Source organism: Salvelinus alpinus, chromosome 19 (assembly GCF_045679555.1).
Source record: "Salvelinus alpinus chromosome 19, SLU_Salpinus.1, whole genome shotgun sequence".
Classification (NCBI taxonomy): domain Eukaryota; kingdom Metazoa; phylum Chordata; class Actinopteri; order Salmoniformes; family Salmonidae; genus Salvelinus; species Salvelinus alpinus.
The window spans coordinates 29,661,261-29,688,559 of record NC_092104.1 but is presented as its reverse complement, the minus strand read 5'-3'; the positions used below and the strand labels follow the sequence as shown (position 1 = coordinate 29,688,559).

Genomic DNA, 27,299 nt, shown 5'->3' with positions numbered 1-27,299 from the left:
TCCTCCATTGATCCACTTCTCTAAGGTATAATTCTTTGGACATAATTCATATAATGCATGTCATAAGATGCCCAGCGCTTCAAACCTCCTCACTCTCTCCCTACCAGCAAAATTTCAGTTGCATCTTGCACCATAGGCTACACTTGTCTGTCCATCACACATGTAAACAACTAGATTGCCTGCTCTATCCGCACTGATTGGTGTATTTCATTTAATGAGCTACAAAAAACTAGATTTCACAGGTAATTCTTTTTACAGAAAGGCACGACATAAACCAGTACTTTGGGGGGTTCGAACCGGTTCTGAACTTTATTTTGCTGGTCGGAACACTGGAATGAAACAAAAAAAAAACGGTGGTTTTGTTCAGAACGAAACAATTTGAAAATAACTTTGGTTTCAACTCCTGCTGACCATACGCTCACGCATGCTGCTGCTACTACTGCTACCTTATCTATCCTGTTGCCTAGTCATTTTAACCCTACCTATATGTACATAGCTACCTCATACCTCTGCACATCAACTCGGTACTGGTACTCCTTGTGTATAGCCATGTTATTTTTACTCGTTATTGTTATCCGTGTATTTATTCCTCGTGTCACTATTATTTTTTATATCTGTGTATTATGATCCTGTGCTAGGCATGCCTGTAGACAAGGCTGATCATACACACACAGTCAACCAGCCAGGGGTACATTCACGGGGGCAAGACCTGGCACACTTCCCTATTAGAGACTACCGGACAGGGAGTCTTGTCTGTTTTACATTCTATTTGATGGCGCTGTAACATTGCTCCCCCCTGAGCAAGCCCCTGGCAGCCCATATTGAGTGAGTCACACAGAGAAACACGTATGGCACTTAACACAGTCACCACATAATGAAGCACAGGCAGTAAGGCAGGTTACATAAAGTACAATCATAAAACTGCTGCTACGTCACACCAGAGTCCTCTGAATACCTGGCTGCGTCTCAAATGGCAACCAATTACATTTACATTTAAGTCATTTAGCAGACGCTCTTATCCAGAGCGACTTACAAATTGGAAAGTTCATACATATTCATCCTGGTCCCCCCGTGGGGAATGAACCCACAACCCTGGCGTTGCAAGCGCCATGCTCTACCAACTGAGCCACACAGGACCAATTACCTATATATGTTGTACTACTTTTGACCAGAGCCCTGTGGATCCTTGTCAAAAGTAGTGCTCTGTTAAAGGGGATAGGGTACCATTTGGGAGGCAGACAGAATAACTGAGTGTGCTTCTCCAAAGGGTGCAATGCAAGATGGTTTCTCCAAAGGCTGATTGATGAGTTGCGTGTGTGTATTTTCTGTCCTAATGCACAGGCCTATAGTATAGCCTAGCATGTTCTGCTCCCGTTGAGGATATAGTGCTGTCTCTGTCTACTCCAACATCATGGTGATGAAAGGAATACAACTGTGATTAAGACTGTCTAACAGAGGAAGTCTTAGGCAGGAATAAAAATTTAAAAAAGCACTTTTGATGCATAATAAATACAATGTGCCAATCAACCCTCAATGTAGCAGGCTGCCTAGCTGATGGGTTGATCCTCTGGCATTCAATAAGAAATAAATACACGACCAAATATGGGCAATTAATACTGCTATGTAAAAACCTTCTTCACATGCACCACTGGGGAAGGACTTAAAAAGATAAATACATATTTAAAAAAAGAGTAATCTCCATCATTAAATTGTGATCCCAGTGAAATCAGTGCCACTGCCTTATGGTAGAATGTCTGTGGCTTTGTTTTTGATAACTCGGCTTCATAACATCAGCCATCTGCAAAACGTGGGGGAACAGGTGAAGTAATTCAAATGAACAGGCAACACCCTTATTTAAAAAAGCTAATTGGCAGCAAATAATCTGTGCAGACAGAGTGAGAGACAGAAAGTCATAAACAGAGAGTAAGTATCATACTCATAAACTAGCTTTGACTGATATGATAAACCTATAGTTGTGCAACAATCATTAACATTCAAATGATGACCGGTGCCAAGATCCAATCCAGTCATAGCTAGTACATTATGTCTAGCAGTCCAGCACACGATGGCTAGGAGGCTACTAGCATATCGGTGCACATCTCAAATGACACTATATTCCTCATGTAGTTCCCTAATTTCTACCCTTTCCTGTTTAGCATACTGTGTCACAGTGCTAGCCGCTGCTAACTTGCACTGCTATCGTATGATGTTGAGGTATCTGTGGTCTGGGTAGAGGAGGTTGGCCAGCAGAGAGAGGAGGCGAGCTCCGTCTCTAAGACAATGTCGCGGGTAGTGGATGAACTGAACAGATTTTCCTATAGAGTCCTCCATGTCAGCATACTGCTTACTGCTGGGCATGGACTTCAACACAGCCAGTGCCTAGAAACACACATACAACAAACAGGATGAGTAGCTGTCTGTCTGTCTCTGTGTGCGTGTGTGTACATGTACCTGTTGTGCTTTAGCAGTCAGCTGTAGGTCGGTGCTGGGCTGGAGGCGGACCTGGTCCTCGGAGGGAATCTGGACTGAGAAATGCAGACAGACTGCGCACCACCACCTTGAACCTACACACAGGCGTTACCAAAAGATACATTCAGGAAATACAGTAGGTGTATATACACTGAGAATACAAAACCAAAAAACACCTGCCCTTTCCATGACAGACTGACCAGGTGAAAGCTACACTGAACAAAAATAAAATGCAACATGACAAAGTGTTGGTCCCATGTTTCATGAGCAAAAAAAATAAATACCAGATATTTTCCATACGTACAAAAGCTTATTGATTTTAATTTGTTTACATCCCTGTTAGTGAGCATTTCTCCTATGTCAAGATAATCCATCCACTTGACAGGTGTGACATATCAAGAAGCTGATTAAACAGCATGATCATTGTGTTGGGGGCAATAAAAGGCCACTTTAAAATGTGCAGTTGTATCACACCACAATGCCACAGATATTTCAAGTTGAGGGAGCATGCAATTAGCATGCTGACTGCAGGAATGTCCACCAGAGCTGTTGCCAGATAATTGAATGTTAACTTCTCTACCATAAGCTGACCCCAATGTCGTTATAGAGAATTTGGCAGTACGCCCAACTGGCTTCACAAACGCAGACCACGTCTAACCACACCAGCCCTTAATCTCCACATCCGGCCTCTTCACCTGCGGGATTGTCTGAAGGGTGGTGGGGGTGCTGAGGAGTATTTTTGTCTGTAATAAAGCCCTTTTGTGGGGAAAAACGAATTTTGATTTGCTGGGCCTGGCTCCCCAGTGGGTTCATCTGGCTACCAAGTGGGTGGGCCTATGCTCTCCCAGTCCCACCCATGGCTGCGCCCCTGCCCAGTCATGTGAAATCAATAGATTAGGGCCACATTTATTTATTTCAATTGACTGATTTCCTTATTTGAACTGTAACATCTTTAAAATTGTTGCATGTTACATTTATATTTTTGTTCAGTATATATGATCCCTTATTGGTGTCATCTGTTAAATCCACTTCAAATCAGTGTAGATGAAGGGGAAGAGACAGGTTAAAGAAGGATTTTTAAGCTTCGAGACAATTGAGACATGGATTGTGTATGTGTGCCATTCAGAGGGTGACAAAAGATTTAAGTGCCTTTGAACGGGGTTTGGTAGTAGTTGCCAGGCACAACGGTTTGAGTGTGTCAAACTGCAACGTTGCTGGGTTTTTCACGCTCAACAGTTTCCTGTGTGTATCAAGAATGGTCCACCTCCCAAAGGACATCCAGCCAACTTGACAACCGTGAGAAGCATTGGAGTCAACATGGGCCAGCTTCCCTGTGGAATGCTTTCCACACCTTGTAGAGTCCATGCCCCAATGAATTGAGGCTGTTCTGAGGGCAAAAGGGGGTGGTGGGGGTGCAACTCAAACCTATAGCCCCCAGCAGTCCTGAGCTGAGTCTCTCCTCTCCCATCAGAGAGCCGAGGCTCCAGCCGCAGTAGGCCTGCTACCACGGCCGGGACCTCCCCAGCCCCGGCTGCTCCACAGACACACACAGGGCCTTGTGCCACCACAGGAACAACTTGGCCTCGTCACCGGGATCACTGGGAGATCGAGACAAACTATATTAGAGACAGACACACACATTGGGGTGGGGGGTCAGACCTGGGGAAGACCTGACTGGTTCATGTGTTGAGTAAAGAGAGTCCTCTTCTCATTGGCCGCGGTGTGTTCCGTGTTGAGGCGGACCAACAGACTAAGGAGAGGGGAGTCCTGGAGGAAGAGGGGAAAATCATCGATACCAGGGACAGACCATCAAAAATTCCATCACCCACAAAATCCTAATATAACCATAGTCGATGGCTTTATATTCACCGACATGGAGAGTTTAACAGAGCTACACACCAGTTCTAATGAGCTAATACATAAATTAACAAAGTGAATACTCAGTAGTGTACAAACACCGCTATCCAGCATCCTAATACTCCCTCACCGGTTGGCTGAGCAGCTGCTGTTCTTTAGTGAGGAACACCAGCATGTAGAGTAGACACACCAGCATCGCGTGTGAGTCTTTGTGTATGTTCGTGTTAGAGCTGGCCGGAGTTTGCAGGCTGTCACTCAGAATGCTGACCCAGTTGCCTCACAGAGGACTGCCCCCAGGAAGAGGAAGCAGCTCTTAGGACTTCCTCTCTCCACCTGCAGGGGAACAGATTAACATTGGGTCCCGAAACACACTCTACACCAGGGTTAGAGGTCAGGGCTAGGGTCTTACATTGAAGAGTTGTTCCATGAGGTGTATGTCGGGGTGCAGGTGTGTCCAGGGCAGACTGCGGAGGTGTGTGTGGTAAAGGTAGAGGAGGTACTCTGGAGTACGAGGAGAGCTCCACGCTGCCACAGTACTGCATCAGACACAGAGCTCCACACTGCCAATGGAAAAGATGCTCTGGAACGCACACGCACGCACGCACGCACGCACGCACACACACACAGACACAGAGTATACCAAACATTAAACCACCCCCTCCTCCTTTGCCCTCAGAACAGCCTCAATTAATCAGGGCACGGACTCTACAAGGTGTCGAAAGCGTTCCACAGGGATGCTGGCCCATGTTGACTCCAATGCTTCTCACAGTTGGCTAGATGTCCCAGTCATACCCATTTTGACTTTATGGCACATATTTGACGGTATCAAAAATTATTATTGAGAAATAACTAAAACAAGCATGGTGTGTGTGTGTGTGTGTGTGTGTGTGTGTACTGACGTAATAAAGTTCTCAGTGTGTACTGCAGCCTGGGCGAGGCTCTGAGGGGGAGGAGTCATGGTTTCTGTCTGCAGCTGCTTGATGTCGCTGTGCAGAGACAAGATCTGAGTCTCCACCTCTTCAAACTCACACTGCACACACACACAGGCCGACAGACAAGCCGACAGATAATCAACAGACAGACGGGAAGGAGGGAAGGAGGACAGGAGGCATGTTTACATCGTAGGATGGCCTAATCACCCTTTCTGAGCGGAATTTTCAAGCAGAATCAACCCATAATGAAAATGAGATTTAAAATAGAATTGACTCCTATAGAAGTCCTACCATGGTGGTGATGTGTGCAGCTCTCTGGCAGGGCTGCACACATCACAACCAATCAGATCAGCTTGGGAAACAGCCAGCCACAACAGAGCTGAGGGGAGGGGCTTCCAGCTGTTACTACCTGACCAGCTCTGTGTGTAGCAGTGGGTGGGTAAGAAAGGGAGGCGGGGGGTGGGGGGGGGTCAGAACTGTTCTCTCCCTGGCTGGGGGATGTATGTTGGGAGCACCCTCAGGGCCTGGCTGGCGGCGTGGTGGAAGTCAGACACCTCCTGTAGTATCTGTCTCAGATCTCTCAGTAACACAGACTGAGATGAGGCCTGGAAGAACCAACAACCAATAGGGGTTGTCGGCCAAAGCCTGACACGCCCACCGGTACACCTGCAGCCGCTGCAGAGGCGGAGCCACTGGGAGCTTCAACCGCTACTGGGTCTTCTGTCTCACAAACACGGACACACGCAGGGAGACAAATGCACACACAACACACACTGAGTCAAACGCCATGCTGCCTTCACACAAACTTTGTGGGAAGCACCATGTGTCTCAGATGAAGGCTTATCTCTCAAAGTTTTATTTTAAGATCTACAGAACAGCATGAGGATGTTGTGCTAGTCAGGTGAGAGGTTGGGGTTGGAGTGTACAGTTGAAGTCGGAAGTTTATATACACCTTAGCCAAATACATTTAAACTCAGTTTTCACAATTCCTGACATTTAATCCTAGTAAAAATGCCCTGTTTTAGGTCAGTTAGGATCACCACTTTATTTGAAGAATGTGAAATGTCAGAATAATAGTAGAGAGAATGATTTATTTCAGCTTTTATTTCCTGCATCACATTCTCAGTGGGTCAGAAGTTCACATACACTCAATTAGTATTTGGTAGCATTGCCTTTAAATTGTTTAACTTGGGTCAAACGTTTCAGATAGCCTTCCACAAGCTTCCCACAATAAGTTGGGTGAATATTGGCCCATTCCTCCTGACAGAGCTGGTGTAACTGAGTCAGGTTTGTAGGCCTCCTTGCTCACACATGCTTTTTCAGTTCTGCCCACACATTTCTATAGGATTGAGGTCAGAGCTTTGTGATGCCCAATCTAATACCTTGACTTTGGAAGTATGCTTGGGGTCTTTGTCCATTTGGAAGACCCATTTGCGACCAAGCTTTAAATTCTTGACTGATGTCTTGAGATGTTGCTTGAATATATCCACATAATTTTCCTCCCTCATGATGCCATCTATTTGGTGAAGTGCACCAGTCCCTCCTGCAGCAAAGCACCCCCACAACATGATGCTGCCACCCCCGTGCTTCATGGTTGGGATGGTGTTCTTCGGCTTGCAAGCTTCCCCCTTTTTCCTCCAAACATAGCAATGGTCATTATGGCCAACAGTTCTATTTTTGTTTCATCAGACCAGAGGGCATTTCTCCAAAAAGTACGATCTTTGTCCCCATGTGCAGTTGCAAACCATAGTCTGGCTTTTTTTATGGCGGTTTTGGAACAGTGGCTTCTTCCTTGCTGAGCGACCTTTCATGTTATGTCGATATAGGACTCGTTTTACTGTGGATGTAGATACTTTTGTACCAGTTTCCTCCAGCATCTTCACAAGGTCCTTTGCTGTTGTTCTGGGATTGATTTGCACTTTTCACACCAAAGTACGTTCATCTCTAGCAGACAGAAAGCGTCTCCTTCCTGAGCGGTATGACAGCTACGTGGTGCCATGGTGTTTATACTTGCATACTATTGTTTGTACAAATGAAAGTGGTACCTTCAGGCCTTTGGAAATTGCTCCCAAGGATGAACCAGACTTGTGGAGGTCTACAACTTTTTTTCTGAGGTCTTGGCTGATTTCTTTTGATTTTCCCATGATGTCAAGCAAAGAGGCACGGAGTTTGAAGGTAGGCCTTGAAATACATCCACAGGTACACCTCCAATTGACTCAAATTATGTCAATTAGCCTATCAGAAGCTTCTAAAGCCATGACATCATTTTCTGGAATTTTCCATGCTGTTTTAAAGGCACAGTCAACTTAGTGTATGTAAACTTCTGACCCACTGGAATTGTGATACAGTGAAATAATCTGTCTGTTTACAATTGTTGGAACAATTACTACTGTCATGCACACAGTAGATGTCGTAACCGAGTTGCCAACACTATAGTTTGTTAACAAGAAATTTGTGGAGTGGTTGAAAAACAAGTTTTAATGACTCCAACCTAAGTGTATGTAAACTTCCGACCTCAACTGTATGTGTGTCTGTACCTTCAGGGCCTGGTCAGGTGAGAGGTTGGGGTCAGACAGTAGTCTGTGCTCCACATAGCGTCTCAGCTGAGAATCCTCCTCAAATATCCCCTCCGTGTTTAACACCAGCCACGCAAACCACACCTACACACACACACGCGCACACACACACACACACGTGCGCACACACGCACACACACACACAATGCAGTTATCATTTCACAAACAAAACACGTCTACACACAATCTTCATTTTGTGCTGAATTTGAAGGAAAATGCTGAATGTTCTTGTATTTCACCCAGAATTACCCAGGTACAGCACAGATCAGAGAGGTCAGATAGGAATGAGGTAAGAGTCCTCACCTCCACACTCATCGATTGGCCCTCGATGAATGAGGGTGTGGCATGTCCAGCAATCCAACCAACCAGGGAGGAGAGCAGACCCCGGTCTCCATGGTAACTTAAGTCAATCTAGCAGAGGGGTGAGACCTAAAGCATCACAGACTGATCTACACTGTGTGTGTGTGTGTGTGTGTGTGTGTGAGTGAGTGAGTGAGTGAGTGAGTGAGTGAGTGAGTGAGTGAGGGACACTGATCAACATAAGCATAACATCTGAAATATACGGGACTCTCCTGTCTCTCTCTCTGTGTTTGTTTACCTTGTGCTGCTGGTAAAGTAGTCTCTGTACACACTCCTCCTGGCGCTGTGTGAAGGCAGCATGGCTGTCCATTCGGGAAACAGAACGGTTCTGTCTAAGTACCACAGGTTCTGCTGGGTTAGAACCCCCACCCAGAACTCTAGAACCTGGGTGGGAGAGAGTAAAACATGTTGAAGTTCAAACAGAGCAATGCCACAGGCCTCCAGTTTTGTGAGATTTTAGTTGGATTTTATAGTTTATGATAGGAAGGATTTAAAAAGGTAGTGAAAGTTAACTATAGATGCTGAGAGGACATGAAGGAGGGAGGATGTTGTCAAGTAGATGGAGGAAATAGTGTGCATGATATCTTACCATGTGTTCTTCAGCAGGTAGAAGCTGACAGGGTAGGTAGGAGGGAGGATGTTGTCCAGTAGATGGACAGCAGCTCTCAGATGATGAGACTGAATGAGACTCTTCAGCAGATCCACTCCCTCTGTGCAGAACACCTTCAGACTGAGATGAGAGAGAGAGATTACACACGCACGCACGCACGCACGCACGCACGCACGCACGCACACACACACACACACACACACACACACACACACACACACACACACACACACACACACACACACACACACACACTGTGCTGACAAACTGCCTGGGAGCTCCTCAGTGGTGAAACTCCTCCTCCTTCAATCAGTGGTGAACCAGGTGGAACAAATCTTCCAGGCAATCTGGGCGTGCCAGCACCTGGCTCTGCTGTTGTCTTTAGACCGCAGTGAAAGGAGCATTTATAACACCACAAGACCAAGGAAACTTCATCTTTGTGATCAAGGTGACTGTGCAAGTCCAAGCCCTCCACAAAACTGTGAAAGACAGCCGGTAAGCGCCATATTGGCCATGCTTGACTAGACTGACTTAAGCAGTGCACTGCTAATGATACTCTGGAAAACACAGACTCTTAACTCTTAACTTTGATAGGACTTTTGCAGTGGTATTTATAACTTCAAATGTTGTTTGTGGGGTATAAAGGAAAAGTAAGAAGAGCCAAATTCATTGTTGACAAAGAACTTGTTTGAAATGGTTAAAAGTAATTTAAACTTTGTAGAAATCTTAGTAAACCAAGTTCTTAATTCAGTAACAAATGTATAGTCTAAAATCTTTGGCTAAAAAATGTAAGATTTGTCTGCTTAAAACTACTGATTAGAAAATAAATGTAATTTTTTACTACTAAAAATATTTTGAATGTATTTGGCTAAAATGCAAATTTAGATAAAAATATACTGATTCTGCTCATTTGATTAAAATGGTGGGTTTCTATTTTTGGAAACATTTGCTTAAAAGTGGAAACCTTGTATTTTATAATGGCAGAAATGTGTTTATCTGAGGTGAATGTGGATAATTTTGTGTATTTAATTAGGCTGTCAACTCAAATAATAACTTGTATTTGTCATCTCTTTTTGAGGTTTTTCACCTGTTTACTGCCAACCAAAGAATGGTAAATAAAAGACAAACAACTGATTCCATGGCTGTTTATTGAGTGAAATCCAGTTAAAATCTTCATGTGGAGGGACTGTCCTTTTCAAGTGGGGAATTGCACAAGAAAGAGGTCAAAACTTGACACACACACACACACACACACACACACCAATAGTACAGAGTGAGATTTTACACACACAGTAGTGGGTGGTGATGTGTGTATGAATGGCAGGGTTCTCCAACTGGCGGCCCGCGGGTGGTTTTATTTGGCCCTCCAAGTCTTCTGAGCAAAAAAAAAAGAATCTTTAAAAATGTTCATTGTTGGACATTAAAGACTGCAAAAGGACCAGTTATTTACCTTTTGGAAATCTGTTCCTAACTATTCCCACGCATAATAGAGAAACACGTGATTGTGTACAAACGTAATAAAGGTTTAAAATGATCTTGTTTTTGTCAAATATTATATCTGTTTGGAATTCTTGCGGTCCAATTGCAGTCTACAAATGATTTGAAATGATGTTCCGGCCCCCCGACCAGCCGCTCACGGAAAAGGAAACGGCCCACAGCTGAATCTAGTTGATAATCCCCGATGTATGGTGTCTGGTGCATGTGTGAGCAGATGGTCATACCTGTGACCTACAGTCGTCATGGCGATGGACAGGTAACAGCCAATGGGAATGCCCGCCTTCACGGCCCCGAGAATAGGGTGCATGTTTGGGATGTGAGTGAGCTCAGCGGAGGGGTTAGGGGCGGATCCGGGGGTGGACCAGGCTGCTTGAGGGTACTGTGTGTTGCCATGGAGCTTCAGCCTTAGCAACAGTTGCCAGGCCCACTGGCTGAAGGAAGCCACAGGAGACAGACCCAGACGGGGGAACACTAGCCAGGTAGGACACCTGAGAGGCAGATGAAGATGTGAGTGTGTGTTACTCTCTGAGATGAGACTAGTGCAGTGGCATTCAACTTTTTCAGTGAGGACTGATTATCCTCCACAATTTCTGGGGACCCCATTTTTTTCACAAGATTTTCTCACGACCCCACCCCAAATTTAATGACAACCTTAAAATCATAACATTTTGATTTTTACATCAACAAATAACCTTCAATTCATTGCCTTTTCATCTATCAAAATTTAAATAAACCAATAAATACATTTACTAAATACAATTGCATTTTTCAAATGACCTTTCTCAAAAATGTTTGTATATTGTCCCATACAATAACCTGTACTCTTAATTTGTTTTTCCTAAAACAAATTATGTTTTTTGATGACATTTTTTGGCGACCCCACTGCAGTTCCCCCACGACCTCGACTTTGAATACCACGGGACTAGTGTGTGTGCTTTACCTGTTTGATTCCCTCTGAGATGAGTCCATTGTATGGTTTGTCTGAGGTATTTCTGATAGGCTACTGATAGCTGCTGATCTGCTAAAAGCAGAGCAACTTCATTGTGGAGAGAGGAGGGCAGGGCCTGAATCCCATCCTATAAGACACACACACTCAACATTACACACTGTATACAGTCAACACACTAAAATACACACTCAACACAGTCAAATTCAATGTAGGGTTAGGTGTGTGTGGTACCTGTGCATAGCCCCAGTCCCTCCAGTATAACACAGGCCAGGCGGATCTCCACAGCAGAGAGGGGGTGTTGGAGCAGGCAGCCCCCGATCACACGCTTCTTCTGGGCTAGGATGCCAAAGGCACAGGGGCAGCTCCTTACAGAGGTATAGCGCCACCTTCATACAAAGGTCTCAGACCAGGTTAATCATCATGGAGGTTTACTTAACTGAACCACCTCTGTTACACTTGAAGTCTTCATCTGCCTACTTTCCACAGCAACCTCAGCCGCTGACAGAGGTCACGCACACACTTACCATGCCCACTGTCTCTATGGTCTCTCTGAGTCTGTCCAGCAGGACTGAGATGATGTAAGGATGAGCGGTTGCTATGGTGGCCAGCAGCTCCCGGCCCACCTTAGGGTAGGTTTCCCTTGTAGACACACTGACATAGGACACCTGGGGGGAGTGAGAGAGAGAAAAGAGGAGGGAGAGAAAGAGAGACAGATGGGGAGGAGAGAAAGAGAGAGAGAGCGAGAAATAAATATAGGGTGACCCACATTAGAAACTGGCAGCCAGTGGCTTTGCTGTGCACTGTATTCATTCCGTGTGAAAATGTAGAAATAAATGTGAGGGTGTGTTACCTGGTAGACGAGGAGAGCTATAGTAGTGATGAAGGTGGGGTCAGAGTGGTGGGTGGGCATGGCCATGTGAGCTAGTGCCGTGAGGAGAGAGATTCCATCAGAACTGTTCACCTCAAACAGCCACTTCTCAAACCTCTCCTGGTGACCTGGCTCCGCAATACATGTTAGTACGTCATTAAGGCATGGCTCCTGTCCTGACACACTGTGTGAAGGTGTGATATTGAGCTCTTATCCTCTGTTGTTTTTTTAACACATTTGGTGTGAGAAAAGTACTTCATGAATACAATCTATTCCTATCATTATTATACAGTGCATTTGGAAAATATTCAGATTAATTTACTTTTTCCACATTTTGTCACATTACAGCCTTATTCTAACATTTTGTAAATTACATTTTTTTCCTAATCAATCTACACACAATACCCCATAATGCCAAAGTGAAAACAGGTTTGTAGAAATGTTTGCTAATTTATTAAAAATAAAAACCAGAAATGCATTTACATAAGTATTCAGACCCTTTACTCGAAATTGACCTCAGGTGCATCCTGTTTCCATTTTTTTTATTTTACCTTTATTTAACCAGGTAGGCCAGTTGAGAACAAGTTCTCATTTACAACTGCGACCTGGCCAAGATAAAGCAAAGCAGTGCGACAAAAAAAAAAACAGAGTTACACATAAACAAACATACAGTCAATAACACAATAGAAAAATCTATGTACAGTGTGTGAAAATGTAGAAGAGTAGGGAGATAGGCAATAAATAGACCATAGAGGCGAAATACTTACCATTTAGCATTAACACTGGAGTGATAGATGTGCAGATGATGTTGTGTCAGTAGAGATACTGGGGTGCAAAAGAGCAAGAGGGTAAGTAATAATATGGGGATGAGGTAGTTGGGTGTGCTATTTACAAATTGGCTGTGTACAGGTACAGTGATCGGTAAGCTGCTCTGACAGCTGATGCTTAAAGTTAGAGAGGGAGATATAAGACTCCAGCTTCAGTGATTTTTGCAATTCGTTCCACTCCTACCCCTGCCCAAACCCTAACCTCTACCACACCCTGCCACCAACACCACCCCCCCTTACCCCAACCCAACCCTTCCCCCACCTCACCCCTCACCCCTTCCCCCAACAACCCTAGCTTTCCACCACAGTGGAACTAGATAATGTTAGATAAGTAGTAATGGTTGAGGTGGGTTAGGTAGCTGTGATCATGATGGTTATTATGGCAGTTACCAAATAGTTTCCAAAGCAGCTTCCTCCAGGCAGAGTGACGTAGCAGATGTAACAGGGTCCTGGGGAGAGGGCAGACTCATACAGCAACAAGCCCTCTGATTGGCTGACAAAGCCCTTCACAGAGTCCTCTGATTGGCTGACAGAGCCCTTCACCGAGTCCTCTCATTGGCTGACAGAGCCCTTCACCGAGTCCTCTCATTGGCTGACAGAGCCCTTCACCGAGTCCTCTGATTGGCTGTCGGACCCCTTCAGCTGTTTCTGCTCCCAGAAGTGATGCAACATGGCCACAATGTTCGCTGAGGACACACACAAACACACACACAAACACACACAACCTTTTAGTGGCATTTGTGCTCATTTTGTATACACTTATGGGTAACGATCATTTAGAGCGTGAGTAAGTATGTGGAAATAATCAAAGTCTGCATATAGACCTGATGATTGTCACATCAACAGAAATCTAAAAGATTGTTCCGGGCTTTAGAACAAGCCACCAGTCAGGATGACAGAACGTTTCAGAGATGTCCTGTGGCTGTGGTAAAAACACATTGAGGTGTGAAGAGGATAAGAAGTCAGTCTGGGGTTCAGGCAGTGGTGGAAAAAGTACGCAATTTGATACCTTAATAGAAAATGACTCAAGTAAAAGTGAAAGTTACCCAGTAAAATACTACTTGAGTAAAAGTCTAAAATATTTGGTTTTAAATATACTTAAGTATCAAAAGCAAATGTAATTGCAAAAATATACTTAAGTATCAAAAGTAAAAGTATAAATCATTTCAAAGTGCTTACAGTGTATTATGCAGTGTATTATGCAAACCAGACAGCACTATTTTTTTTACGGATAGCCTGGGGCACACTACATCACGCAGACATCATTTAAAAATGAAGCATTTGTGTTTAATAAGTCCGCCAGATCAGAGGCAGTAGGGATGCCCAGAGATTTGTCAAAAATATAAATAGTAAAGTAAAGTACAGATACCCCAAAAACTACTTAGGTAGTACTTTAAGTATTTTTACTTAAGTACTTTACACAACTGGGTTCAGGGGATAAGAGGTCAGGGTGATTTAGAGTTTAAATAACAACAGAAACCGAGAGCCCAGAACAATACAACAGGAAGTCAGCTAGATTCAGCACCACAATGCTACTCTACAGAACCTCTATCTGACTTAATAAGGGTATGAAGTGTTACTGTTGGAATGGACTGTAGATCTATCTCTCTAAATCAATGCAGAGACAGCCCATCCGAACCTTTTTTAACTTCTGATGACATCTACCGTCCGTCTATAGCCATGGCCGCACAAGTTATACACCTAGTCCTTCACGCTCTATGTATGTGTGTCTCTGTAACTGAACATTCCCAGACTGAGTTTGCGCTGAATTAGAAACAGGGGGTACCACCCAACCACTCATCTCTAACCCTGGGCTTCAGGTCAAGAACAAGCTTACCTTTGAGTGCAGACATTTTACTAAAATCCAATAGGTTTTCATTGAATTGTGCTTGTAGGTCAATACAGTGGAAAATCTCCACACAACACTGCTTACATCCAATCAAATCAAAAGTATTTGTGTCAGAATCAATGTCATGTTCTTTACTGTGTGATACTGTAAATAGAGGAATCTGACTGTTCTGTCTGGGTTAACAAGCATCTACTAAATCAGCCTTTTCAACTATGCTTTCCCAGACTGACATTATTCCTGTGATAAAAAGCAATTCAATTGAGATTTCCCTGGCCCTATGTCTGCTTGAGTGACTAAATGCTATGATTGCATATATAAAATGTATATAAATTCCTGTATTAAACAGCCTAATGCAACACCGAAAGCATGGTCTGAGTCTGACCATCACACTGACTCAACTACAGGTGACATCAGTTACATGCTCAAGCCCAGACGTCTGAGAATGATGTGTGTGTGTGTCTCTGTGTGTGTCTCTGTGTGTATGCATAGTTACTCACAGTCCTTGAGGCTGGTACCGAAGTCACTTGGGGACAGAAGGTGTGATATGGAGAATCCCAAACTTGGCTCATCCTGTTCAACCTCAGTCTTCCGGCACACTCAGTCCAGTTCACACACAGGACCGACTCTCGCTCACACACACACGCACTTAGTCTGGATAAAACGCACGCACACACACACACTTAGTCCAGCTAAAACACACACTCACACATGCTAAAGCTAGTTCAAACCACGCTCCATGGACAGAGCAGTAAGCAGTGGGAAACTCCTCCGAACACAACTCCATTCAAGAATTTTGAAATGAAAGAGGATAAAGACTGCACTTCCCAAGAACAACGCTTTTCTCTCTCCTCCTCCCCTCTCTCTCCCTCTCATGTGAAGCCCTTCCCAGAGGTTCTCCTCTGAAGTGCTCCACCTTTGTCATGAGCCTGCTAATTAGCCCCCCTTACACGCACGCACACACTGAGGCCTGATGTTGGTATGCAGCCCCCCTCTCCTTGGCAGCTGCCTAATCCCAGTGGTCAGACAGACATGGTCTGAGTCACACCCTGAACGTACCGGGGCCATTGGCAGCAGGGATCCTAATGAACAGAACAGTCCCACATCTCTTACTGGGTCTTTGTGTCCATCAAATCTGCTCTGGCTTCTTATAGTAAAATGTGCCATTAGACCAACCAATATTAATAACCCCCATCTAAATCCATAACCCCCCAGCCCACAGCCAAACACCAACTGACCCGCATCCTCAGAGGAATCGTGTGTATGTGTGTGAGTGGGCAGGCAGGATGGAGCCATGCTTCAGACTCTTGTACATCCAGGGCCTGAGCTCCATTCAGACAGTGTATTCAGATTGCTCAGCAACTACATTTAGAGTCTCTTACAGATTCATGAAGTCACTATCACAGAGTGGATTCTCAGTCCCCAAGACCATTTTCAGGTTGTGTGTGCATGTGTGTGTATTTGTGTTGCCTGGCCTTGTAGAGCTCATTGGATCTTGAGAGGGTGGATGTATGTGTCTTCAAGTGTGTATGTTCTGTTCACATGAGCGTGTGTGTCTGGCCCTAAGGTCTATATGGGGTGAATGTGTGAGCATGTCATCATTGAGAAGCCTGTTTCATTGTCAGAGACCCTGGGACTAGAGTAGAGTTTAGCACAAGTAATCAGCCCCCCTCACACACAACTGCATTCCACAGCCAGAGAGAACTGCTAGAAGACAACCATTGACACACCATTCTGAAGACTTCTGCAGTGAATGGCAAGTACTCTCTTCACAAGGTAAAGCACCTTGAGCACTTGGAAAAGTACTCTCTAGGCAATCCATTACTTTTACCAGCCATTTCTATCTACAAATCAACATTTGTTTGGATTTAAGGATTTAAGCAATATGGCCACCCATTCAACACAGACTGACCAGGTGAAAGCTATGATCCCTTATTGATGTCACTTGTTAAATCCACTTCAAATCAGTGCAGATGAAGGGGAGGAGACAGGTTAAAGAAGTATTTTTAAGCTTTGAGACAATTGAGACATGGACATGGTATGTGTGCCATTCAGAGGGTGAAAATATTTAAGTGCCTTTGAATGGGGTATGGTAATAGGTGCCGGGCGCATGGTTTGAGTGTGTCAAGAACTGCAACGCTGCTGGGTTTTTCATGCTCAACAGTTTCCAGTGTGTATCAAGAACGGTCCACCACCCAAAGGACATTCAGCCAACTTGACAACTGTGGGAAGCATTGGAGTCAACAATGGCCAGCATCCCTATGGAACGCTTTCATGCCCCAACAAATTGAGGCTGTTCTGAAGGCAAAAAGGGGTGCTACTCATTATTAGTTAGGTGTTCCTAATGTTTTGTACACTGTGTATATTGTGAACACACACCTGGACTCATTGTCATCATATTAAAGTTGTCTTTATTGAAAGTATTCACACTGCAGTAGATACAAAACACGACCCAATGCTGGGGGCTCGTCACTGGGAGAGGGGCTTCCAATGGGCCCCTTTCCTCTCATCGCCAATATGGTTCATGTTCTCATCATGTTCTGTTGTCCTCGTGACCAGGTTCTCACACACACTTGACTCGCACTCCATCACATACATCCCTCTCAGCCCCAGAAACCATCAGTCTCCAGACTAGATTTGATGTTACTCTGATTCTCTCTCCTCTCTGCAGTGACCAGGTTAGATTCTCCCTTTATCAGTCGTCTCCTCTGAGCTGCTTTCTGCTGCTTACTAAGCTGTCTCCGCACCTTCGCACGAACCACCTCCTACAACAACAATACATACATTAGTGGAAGGATTGCGTGTGAGTGACCGTGTCAGTGTATGCATGTTTAATCATGTAAGAGAGTGTGTGTGTACTGACCGGTGGTATAGTAGAGCAGCTCCCTACACTGCCGGCGGTAGCCTCACTGTCCGTCCTCCTCCTGCTGTGTTCAACCACATGAAGCAGGCTGTCTGAGTCTCTGTGGAGGAAAGATCACTGGACTTTAAAATGATCACCAAGCAAAGGAAACATATGTCAGATGTGGCTCTAGTGGTGTAGAATGACTCATTGACATACAGTTGATGTCGGAAGTTTACATACACCTTAGCCAAATACATTTAAACTCAGTTTTTCACAATTCCTGACATTTAATCCTAGTAAAAATTCCCTGTCTTAGGTCAGTTAGGATCACCACTTTATTTGAAGAATGTGAAATGTCAGAATTTTATTTATTTTTATTTTACCTTTATTTAACTAGGCAAGTCAGTTAAGAACAAATTCTTATTTTCAATGACGGCCTAGGAACAGTGGGTTAACTGCCTGTTCAGGGGCAGAACGACAGATTTGTACCTTGTCAGCTCGGGGATTTGAACTTGCAACCTTTCGGTTACTAGTCCAACGCTCTAACCACTAGGCTACCCTGCCGCCCCGAATAATAGTAGAGAATTATTTATTTCAGCTTTTATTTCTTTCATCACATCCCAGTGGGTCAGAAGTTTACATACACTCAATTAGTATTTGGTAGCATTGCCTTTAAATTGTTTTACTTGGGTCAAACGTTTCAGATAGCCTTCCACAAGATTCCCACAATAAGTTGGGTGAATTTTGGCCAATTCCTCCTAATAGAGCTGGTGTAACTGAGTCAGGTTTGTAGGCCTCCTTGCTCGTGCACGCTTTTTCAGGTCTGCCCACAAATTTTCTATAGGATTGAGGTCATGGCTTTGTGATGGCCACTCCAATACCTTGACTTTGTTGTCCTTAAGCCATTTTGCCACAACTTTGGAAGTATGCTTGGGGTCATTGTCCATTTGGAAGACCCATTTGCGACCAAGCTTTAATTTCCTGACTGATGTCTTGAGATGTTGCTTCAATATATCCACATAATTTTCTTTCCTCATGATGCCATCTATTTTGTGAAGTGCACCAGTCCCTCCTGCAGCAAAGCACCTCCACAACATGGTGCGGCCACCCCGTGCTTCACGTTTGGGATGGTGGTGTTCTGCTTGCAAGCCTCCCCCTTTTTCCTTTAAACATAACGATGGTCATTATGGCCAAACAGTTCTATTTTTGTTTCATCAGACCAGAGGAAAAGTACAATCTTTGTCCCCATGTGCAGTTGCAAACCGCAGTCTGGCTTTTTTTATGGCGGTTACAGGTGATGTCGATATAGGACTTGTTTTATTGTGGATATAGATACTTTTGTACCTGTTTCCTCCACAAGGTCCTTTGCTCTGGGATTGATTTGCACTTTTCGCACAAAAGTACGTTCATCTCTAGCAGACAGAACGCGTCTCCTTCCTAAGCGGTATGACGGCTGCGTGGTCCCATGGCGTTTATACTTGCGTACTATTGTTTGTACAGATGAACGTGGTACCTTCAGGCATCTCGAAATTTCTCCCAAGGATGAACCAGACTTGTGGTCTACAATTTTTTTCTGAAGTCTTGGCTGATTTCTTTTGATTTCCCATTGATGTCAAGCAAAGAGGCACTGAGTTTGAAGGTAGGCCTTGAAATACATCCACAGGTACACCTCCAATTGACTCAAAGTATGTCAATTAGCCTATCAGAAGCTTCTAAAGCCATGACATCATTTTGTGGAATTTTCCAAGCTGTTTAAAGGCACAGTCAACTTGGTGTATGTAAACTTCTGAACCACTGGAATGATAAGTGAAATAATCTGTGTGTAAACATTTGTTGGAAAAATTACTTGTGTCATGCACAAAGTAGATGTCCTAACCGACTTGCCAAAACTATAGTTTGTTAACAAGAAATTTGTGGAGTGGTTGAAAAACTAGTGTTAATGACTCCAACCTAAGTGTATGTAAACTTCAGACTTCAACTGTACATTAATACTCTACAGGAGATTTAAAGAGACGCGGAGGTGTGTGTGTGTGTGTGAAGAGACGCGGAGGTGTGTGTGAAGAGACGCGGAGGTGTGTGTGTGTGTGTGTGTGAAAAGACGCGGAGGTGTGTGTGTGTGTGAAGCGACGCTGAAGTGTGTGTGTGTGAAGAGACGCGGAGGGGTGTGTGTGTGTGTGTGAAGAGACGCGGAGGTGTGTGATGTGTGAGTGTGTGTTGTGTGATGTGTGTGTTGTGTGTGAGGTGCGTGTGTACCTGAAAGGTTTGAACTCTCTGTTGGAGGAGGAGAGGTCGATCAGCTCAGGACACACATCCTCTTCCTCCTTTTCTCTCTCTTCATCAAGATCACCCATCACAACAGCCTCTGGATCAGTCTCTCTCTGTTCTCCTCTCCCTGGGTCTCGCTCTCCATCCTCGTCTCCTGTCTCAGTGTGTGTCTCTGTGTCACTGACTTTGAGCCCCTCCAGTTCCAATATAGCATGCCTATACTCTTCCATGTCCATTGTCTTCTCCATATCCTCCTCTCCTTCGTCCTCCTCTCCCTCGTCCTCCTCTCCCTCGTCCTCCTCCTCCTCTGGTCCTTTAGGATCAAGCAATGCTGCGTCTCTCTCAAAGTCTTTGGTGAAGCCGCTGGCTGAGATCTCAACGTCCAGAGAAACGTAACGTCTAGAGGACAAACACAGGGTGAGTCACATTCACACACTACCTACCTCCCCTTATGACAAATGCCCCACTGGTCGAGCTAATAGTAAACATGCTGAATTACCTGATGTCTTTGAAGGTTGGGTACAGCTCACTCTCATAATTGTATCTTTTGGCAAAGAAATCTCGTATACATTTGACATCCCGGTCAAAATACCTGTAGACAAGACAGGAAAGTTTCTCTAACTATGTATTTGAGTGTGTGTGGTGTGCTTTTCTACATGTGCAGTTCTCATCAGTGTCAGGGTATGAGTGTGACTCACCACTCTGCATTGAAGTGTGTGGTAGACACCATCTGAGGGAAGTCAATCATGGTCACGTGATCGTGGTCATCCAGCATCAGGTTAAACTCATTGAAGTCGCCGTGGATCAGGCCATGATTGGCCAGCTTCACTATCAGCTCCATGACATCACTGTACATGGAGGACGGGTCTTCCAGCTCACGCACCTGACAGCTGTCAATCATTCAGACCACAAACAGAACAGCCAATCAGAGGGCTAGAATCGCACACGTGAGATGAAAGCGAGACAGAAAGATCGAGAGAAATAGACAAAGGTGTGTCAAGAGAAAAAGAGAGAAGTAGGTACGTAAAGAGAAACAGAGATGGATGGGAGAGAACCAGGAAGGGTGTATTTTACTAACAGTGGGTATCCATTGATGAGCTCCATAACCACAGCGTGTCTGTTATAGTCAATGGGCTTAGGGACAGGAAACCCTCGTTCGTACAGGGCCTGAGAGGAGAGACATAAAGCTGTCAGACACACAATGTCACCAGCATAGATATAAAGCAGTTGAATAACTTATCATCTTTGGTCACAAGGACTTCACCGTACACCCTTCACAGTAGGGTTGAGTCTTCTTTTCAGAAGAAGCAAGCCGCTGAACAGTGTCGGTACAAAGTACCTTCATGTAGGCGTACTCCTTCATGGCCGAGAGGCGTGAGAGGTAAAGCCAGGACATGTTCTTCCTGTGTTTGTGGTAGTCTCTCTTGTTCTTCAGGTTCCTGAAGGAGGTCCTCCCCAGCCTGTGGAGCTTCAGCGCGTACTGCTCCCCCTCTGGACTGGCCACGATGTATATATCTACAGGATGAACACCACACAATATACAAACCACTTACCTCTAGAGAAGACACCCGATTCAACTCAGACTCAAATCCAACAACATTACCTTGCAGCCTGAGTTATGTTTCACTATATTGGATCACTCCAATATATTGGTCACTCCGCAGCGGAGGGATACATCTGAGGTGAGGATTTACAGATTTACTCCCGTATACACCCCTCTCACAGCTGGGGTCCGCCCCTATATATAGACCTCATGGCTGCCACACATGTTCTCTTTGATTTTCTCGGCAGACGTCCGTATGGTTTGAGGTACAAACTTTCTGAAGTTCACTTGGTAAGTCACTGGTAAGTGTAATATCTTGCGTGGAAGTATACTCACTGGCTGTTTGCAGCCTGGAGCAGCTGGCCACATGGCCAGCCCCTACATTTGAGTGCTCCACTCGCTGCGAGCGGTTGATCTGGATCTTCCACACGGGGGGGTGTTGTACTTGTGTTTCGTTAGCATCACACTACAACTCCGTGTCTGGGACACCTTGGCAACTGCCCGAGACCAGGGATCTCTGTGGCATCCGAGACCGCCTCAGCGGTCAAGCCCACAGACTGAACGGCACCAATGGTCCATGTTAGGACTGCAGGAGGGTGTAATGAACACCATGCAGAGTGCAAGGTGACCAGCTACAACCGCTGCATACCAGTTGCGCTGGCGGTTGTTCTGCTCTTGGTGTACTGGTATTGAGGTTGTGCCCGAGTCATGCGGGGTGCAGAGGTCCTCCAATACCTACAGTCTCACTTGGATGAGGGCTTGGCAGCCTCTACACTGAGAGGGTATTTGGCCGCTATATCTGCCTGCCATGTGGGGTGAATGGACAGGCCAGTGGGGCACCATCCCTTGGTCTCCAGGTTTATGAAGGGGGTTCGTCGCCTGCGTCCAGCTAGGACCCACTCAATGATGAGCTGGGATCTGGATGTGGTCTTGGCAGCTTTGGCAAAGCCGCCTTTCGAACCGTTGGAGTCTGCCTCTCTATGAAGGTGGCTTTCGTGGTAGCAATTACCTCTATGAAGAGGGGGGTGAGCTCTATGAAGAGGGGGGTGAGCTCTATGAAGAGGTGGGTGAGCTCTATGAAGAGGGGGGTGAGCTCTATGAAGAGGGGGGTGAGCTCCATGAAGAGGGGGGTGAGCTCCATGAAGAGGGGGGTGAGCTCCATGAAGAGGATGGGTGAGCTCTATGAAGAGGGGGGTGAGCTCTATGAAGAGGTGGGTGAGCTCTATGAAGAGGTGGGTGAGCTCTATGAAGAGGGGGGTGAGCTCTATGAAGAGGATGGGTGAGCTCTATGAAGAGGTGGGTGAGCTCTATGAAGAGGGGGGTGAGCTCCATGAAGAGGGGGGTGAGCTCTATGAAGAGGATGGGTGAGCTCTATGAAGAGGGGGGTGAGCTCTATGAAGAGGGGGGTGAGCTCTATGAAGAGGGGGGTGAGCTCTATGAAGAGGTGGGTGAGCTCTATGAAGAGGTGGGTGAGCTCTATGAAGAGGTGGGTGAGCTCTATGAAGAGGAGGGTGAGCTCTATGAAGAGGTGGGTGAGCTCTATGAAGAGGATGGGTGAGCTCTATGAAGAGGTGGGTGAGCTCTATGAAGAGGGGGGTGAGCTCCATGAAGAGGGGGGTGAGCTCTATGAAGAGGATGGGTGAGCTCTATGAAGAGGGGGGTGAGCTCTATGAAGAGGGGGGTGAGCTCTATGAAGAGGGGGGTGAGCTCTATGAAGAGGTGGGTGAGCTCTATGAAGAGGGGGGTGAGCTCTATGAAGAGGGGGGTGAGCTTCATGCTCTTTCGGTAAGTTCTGAGTGCTACCGGATGGACCCCGGGGGGAGGAGTATATCTCGCCGCCACAACCCTTCATTCCTCCTGAAGGTTCTGTCAGACCGGCATGTGAACATCCCTTTATTCTGTCTACTTACGACCCCCCCGGCAGTGGCGGGAAAGTCTGTGCCCTGTGCGGGCACTGGCTGCATTTGTGGAGCGGACACGGTCTCTGAGAACAACAGACCAGCTCTTTGTCTGCTATGGTGAGTGTCCTGGGGGCTGGGCTATCAAAGCAGAGGCTCTCTCACTGGATCGTGAACACGATAAAGACAGCATACCGTCTGGCTGGCAGGCCAGTGCTGGGATCTGTGGTGGCACATTCAATACGAGGTGTTGGTGCGTCCTGGGCTCTACTGAGAGGAGTGCCCCTCGCTGATATCTGTGCTGCGGCCAGCTGGGCTTCCTCTTGCACCGTTGTTAGGTACTATCGGGTAAATGTGGCATCTCCCAATGCAGTTGGTTCAGCGTCCTTGGCGTCGCCTCCCCTTCTGGTGACTGTGCCCGGGACCCCCCTTCCACATTGACGGCCCCTGCGTCTCGGTCCCGCACTGGGAGACTTCACCGCTGGCTGGCCAGGTCCCTCTAGCACCGACTAAATCTGGTACGCGTATACCAATATTTTGTGAGTGATCCAATATAGTGAAACATAACGAAGGATACGTATGTAACCACAGATCCATATAGCTCACATAACCGTGGTTACATATGTAACCTTCGTTGTGTGTTTGTGTGTGAGGTATATTACCTGTGTGTGTGTGTGTTAGAGAGACAGAGTGGATGGTTAGTACTTACCCAAGTGTGTGTGTGTGTTTTTGGTCAGTTCTTACCTGACTCTTTCCCAACTCCCATCTGGTTCCCAACAGAGAGGAGTATTTCTCTAGAGCAGAACGTCTTCAAAGCCAGGTAGTCATAGCCCCCATAGTTCAGACGGTAGCCATGTACCACTGGAAACACACACACACACACACACACACACACAATTCATGTGGGGCCTGTAGATTCCTCCATAATGCATATACTGTGGTGACAGACTCAGGTTGAGGAATGGAAATATGTGGCAAACTGATTTCGGGGTGAACTACCCCTACCTGTTTAAACGAAGCATTATAAGTGTTCTTACTCTTAGTACGCTCGTAGGCCACTATTTTGTGCTTGACGAGCTCTCTAAGGATCTTGTTGCAGCCTCCGTGACGCAGGCTGGCGATGGAGGATATGAGGCTGACTGGAACTACCTCATGGTTTTTCATCCCCATCTCAACCTGCAGGTAGCAACAGTCAGTTACAAACCAATATGACCAACAACACTTTAAGTAACGATTGATGGCCAGAGAACTGCTTGAGTGGGGCACGATGTACCATATACAGTACACACTATTACTGACCACCACGGCCCGAGGGCGTTATTAAAATATAAAAACGCTAACAGGACATCTACTTACCGCTGTGAGGACACGGAAGTCATCTCTGGACAGATACCTCAAAACTACAACATTTAATTTGCCCATATTACCACTGTAATTTGTTCTAACCCCTTGAATATTGTGTTAATTTGCTGAGATACTACGCATTCTGTTGTAAACGCATGTGCAACCCGGAAGTAAAGTATAGAAGACGTTACGTTCGTCTAATAATACGTCACGTCCTACTAGTGGTTAAAGTTTTTATTTTATATATTGTACACAAACGACATAAAAACAAAGCAAAAACAAAGAACAGCTTTCAATATAATATCATATTCATATATTGCGATTCATGTTCGAATAAATGCAGTTACTCACCTGTAAATAAGTTGTGAGAATGTGTTGTATTGTTTCTATATCTCAGACAGGACAATCTGTTGGCGCTATAGACGTCATCCTGAATGGGTCTAAAATCGACTGTCGTCTATGTTCAGATATTTTATTTGCATATCTATTCATTGATATCTGTAGTACATTAGGAGACACGCACGTTTGCAACACGGTTGTTGATTGTTGACAGAGACAGCCGTCAAGAGAGTCTATAGAGACTGCCAAGAGAGAAGCTTGCTAACAACCTGCCCAGGTTGATTTACAATACAGTTACCGCCGGTATTTATAAATGTACAGTAGAGTACCCTATGAAGTCTATCAGGCATTCAACAAAGGTAAACAGGATTAGTAGAATAGCCATGTGGTTCTCAATCTCAGTACTGTTAGTATCACATAATTAAATGAAGAATCTCTATAACCACAGGATTTTACAGAATAATGCATGTATTTACTATAACGGTCGCTAGTAAACCAGGCCTGTTGGCGTTCATTCTCAAAGTTTGTCTACAACCCAAACTTCCTAGAATTTTTAACAGGTAAACACTGTGTCTTTATGCCACAGTATTCGTTGCTATCTACCGCCATCTAGTGCTCAAAGTTAGTAAGTGTCGCTAATCATCACGGCCACAAATCAAGTCTGTCTGTGGCACAAAGCACCACTGTTGGCTTTTTCAGTCTCTGCATAAATATGCATAAATATCAATATATCTGGTCCTGGAAACCCAGGGTGTGCACTGCAGGCTTTGAATCTCACAGCAGTCTAGCTAGCACAGGCTATATCAGTGAAGTTAGGGCAGTGGTGCTCAGTACACTTTTGATCGGCCCTAACATCGGACTTAAACGTCGTTTTTCTATTTATTATGATCTCTCCATGGTGAATACATACAGTGAAACACTCCATGTTGAATTCAGAACACTGGGCTGTGAAAGAGTTTTCACTGGGCATTTACACACATTCCATTCTAAAATCACTTATTTGTGTGTGTGTGTGTGTGTGTGTGTGTGTGTGTGTGTGTGTGTGTGTGTGTGTGTGTGTGTGTGTGTGTGTGTGTGTGTGTGTGTGTGTGTGTGTGTGTGTGTGTGTGTGTGTGTGTGTGTGTGTGTGTGTGTGTGTGTGTGTGTGTGTGTGAGGGTGTTAAACAGAGATTTACAGGCGGTGTTCTGTTGCCATGGCCGCGTGATTCTGAGCATTCCATGGGCAGGTAGGATCTAAACAGTGTGTATGTGTATGTTTGTGAGAGAGAGAGAGAGAGAGAGAGAGAGAGAGAGAGAGAGAGAGAGAGAGAGAGAGAGAGAGAGAAAGTGTGAGAGAGGTAGAATCTAAACAGAGCTTGTGTGTGTGTTTACCTTACTGCCCTACAGGCACATTTCTGTTCTCAGTTCTATACACACACACACACACACACACACACACACACACACACACACACACACACACACACACACACACACACACACACACACACACACACACACACACACACACACACACACACACACACACACACACACACACACAGAGCACTCATTCCCAGGCTGTGTTGACTTAGTGGAATTCCTCTGCTGGTTTATTTAACAATCTGTGGTTCAGCAAGTGGCTGTCCAAAAGAAGCCAGGCATGCACTGACTGTGTGTCTGTGTGTGTGTGTGTGTGTGTGTGTGTGTGTGTGTGTGTGTGTGTGTGTGTGTGTGTGTGTGTGTGTGTGTGTGTGTGTGTGTGTGTGTGTGTGTGTGTGTGTGTGTGTGTGTGTGTGTGAGAGAGTTTATGTGTGTTAACATCCCAGCCGTGAGAACCTTTAATTCCAGTTTGAGTCAGGCCATGCCTTTAGGTAGCCTACAGTACTTAGTTTGCCTTGTTTATGTAACATCTACCTGATGTGGTGTTGACTAAGTGTGTGTGTGTGTCTGTGAGAGTGTGCACTACTTTGCATCATACATGCTTGTCTGTGTTTATGAGTGCTCAGCACATGTCTCTGCCTTAGAGTGTCGCTGACGTGTGCTGGCTGTGTGATGTATGTGATGGTAAGCAACTTGTGTGTGTGTGTGTGTGTGTGTGTGTGTGTGTGTGTGTGTGTGTGTGTGTGTGTGTGTGTGTGTGTGTGTGTGTGTGTGTGTGTGTGTGTGTGTGTGTGTGTGTGTGTGTGTGTGTGTGTGTGTGTGTGTGCGTTTGTGTGTGATAAGTAGCTTATAGAGCTTAAAAAACGGAATGGACTGATATTCTCCTCCAGCTGCAGTACCTTATTTGTATCC

General features: G+C 45.4%; 1 protein-coding gene and 1 pseudogene across 1 annotated transcript; both read right to left on the bottom strand.

Annotated features, from left to right (window-relative positions):
- Window positions 1-5,715: 5,715 nt before the first annotated feature.
- On the bottom strand, window positions 5,716-14,798 carry LOC139545844 (ectopic P granules protein 5 homolog; annotated as a pseudogene).
- A 2,387-nt stretch (window positions 14,799-17,185) lies between these two features.
- Window positions 17,186-24,903, bottom strand: riok2 (RIO kinase 2 (yeast)). The gene is made up of 10 exons (XM_071352851.1): window positions 24,699-24,903; window positions 24,380-24,518; window positions 24,087-24,203; window positions 21,241-21,416; window positions 20,980-21,068; window positions 20,600-20,791; window positions 20,401-20,493; window positions 19,890-20,300; window positions 17,655-17,754; window positions 17,186-17,556 (listed from the first exon to the last, which is right to left on the bottom strand). The coding sequence occupies exons 1-10, from the start codon at window positions 24,762-24,764 to the stop codon at window positions 17,395-17,397; spliced, it is 1,545 nt and encodes a 514-aa protein (XP_071208952.1). The 5' UTR covers window positions 24,765-24,903; the 3' UTR covers window positions 17,186-17,394.
- Between the last annotated feature and the right edge of the window lie 2,396 nt (window positions 24,904-27,299).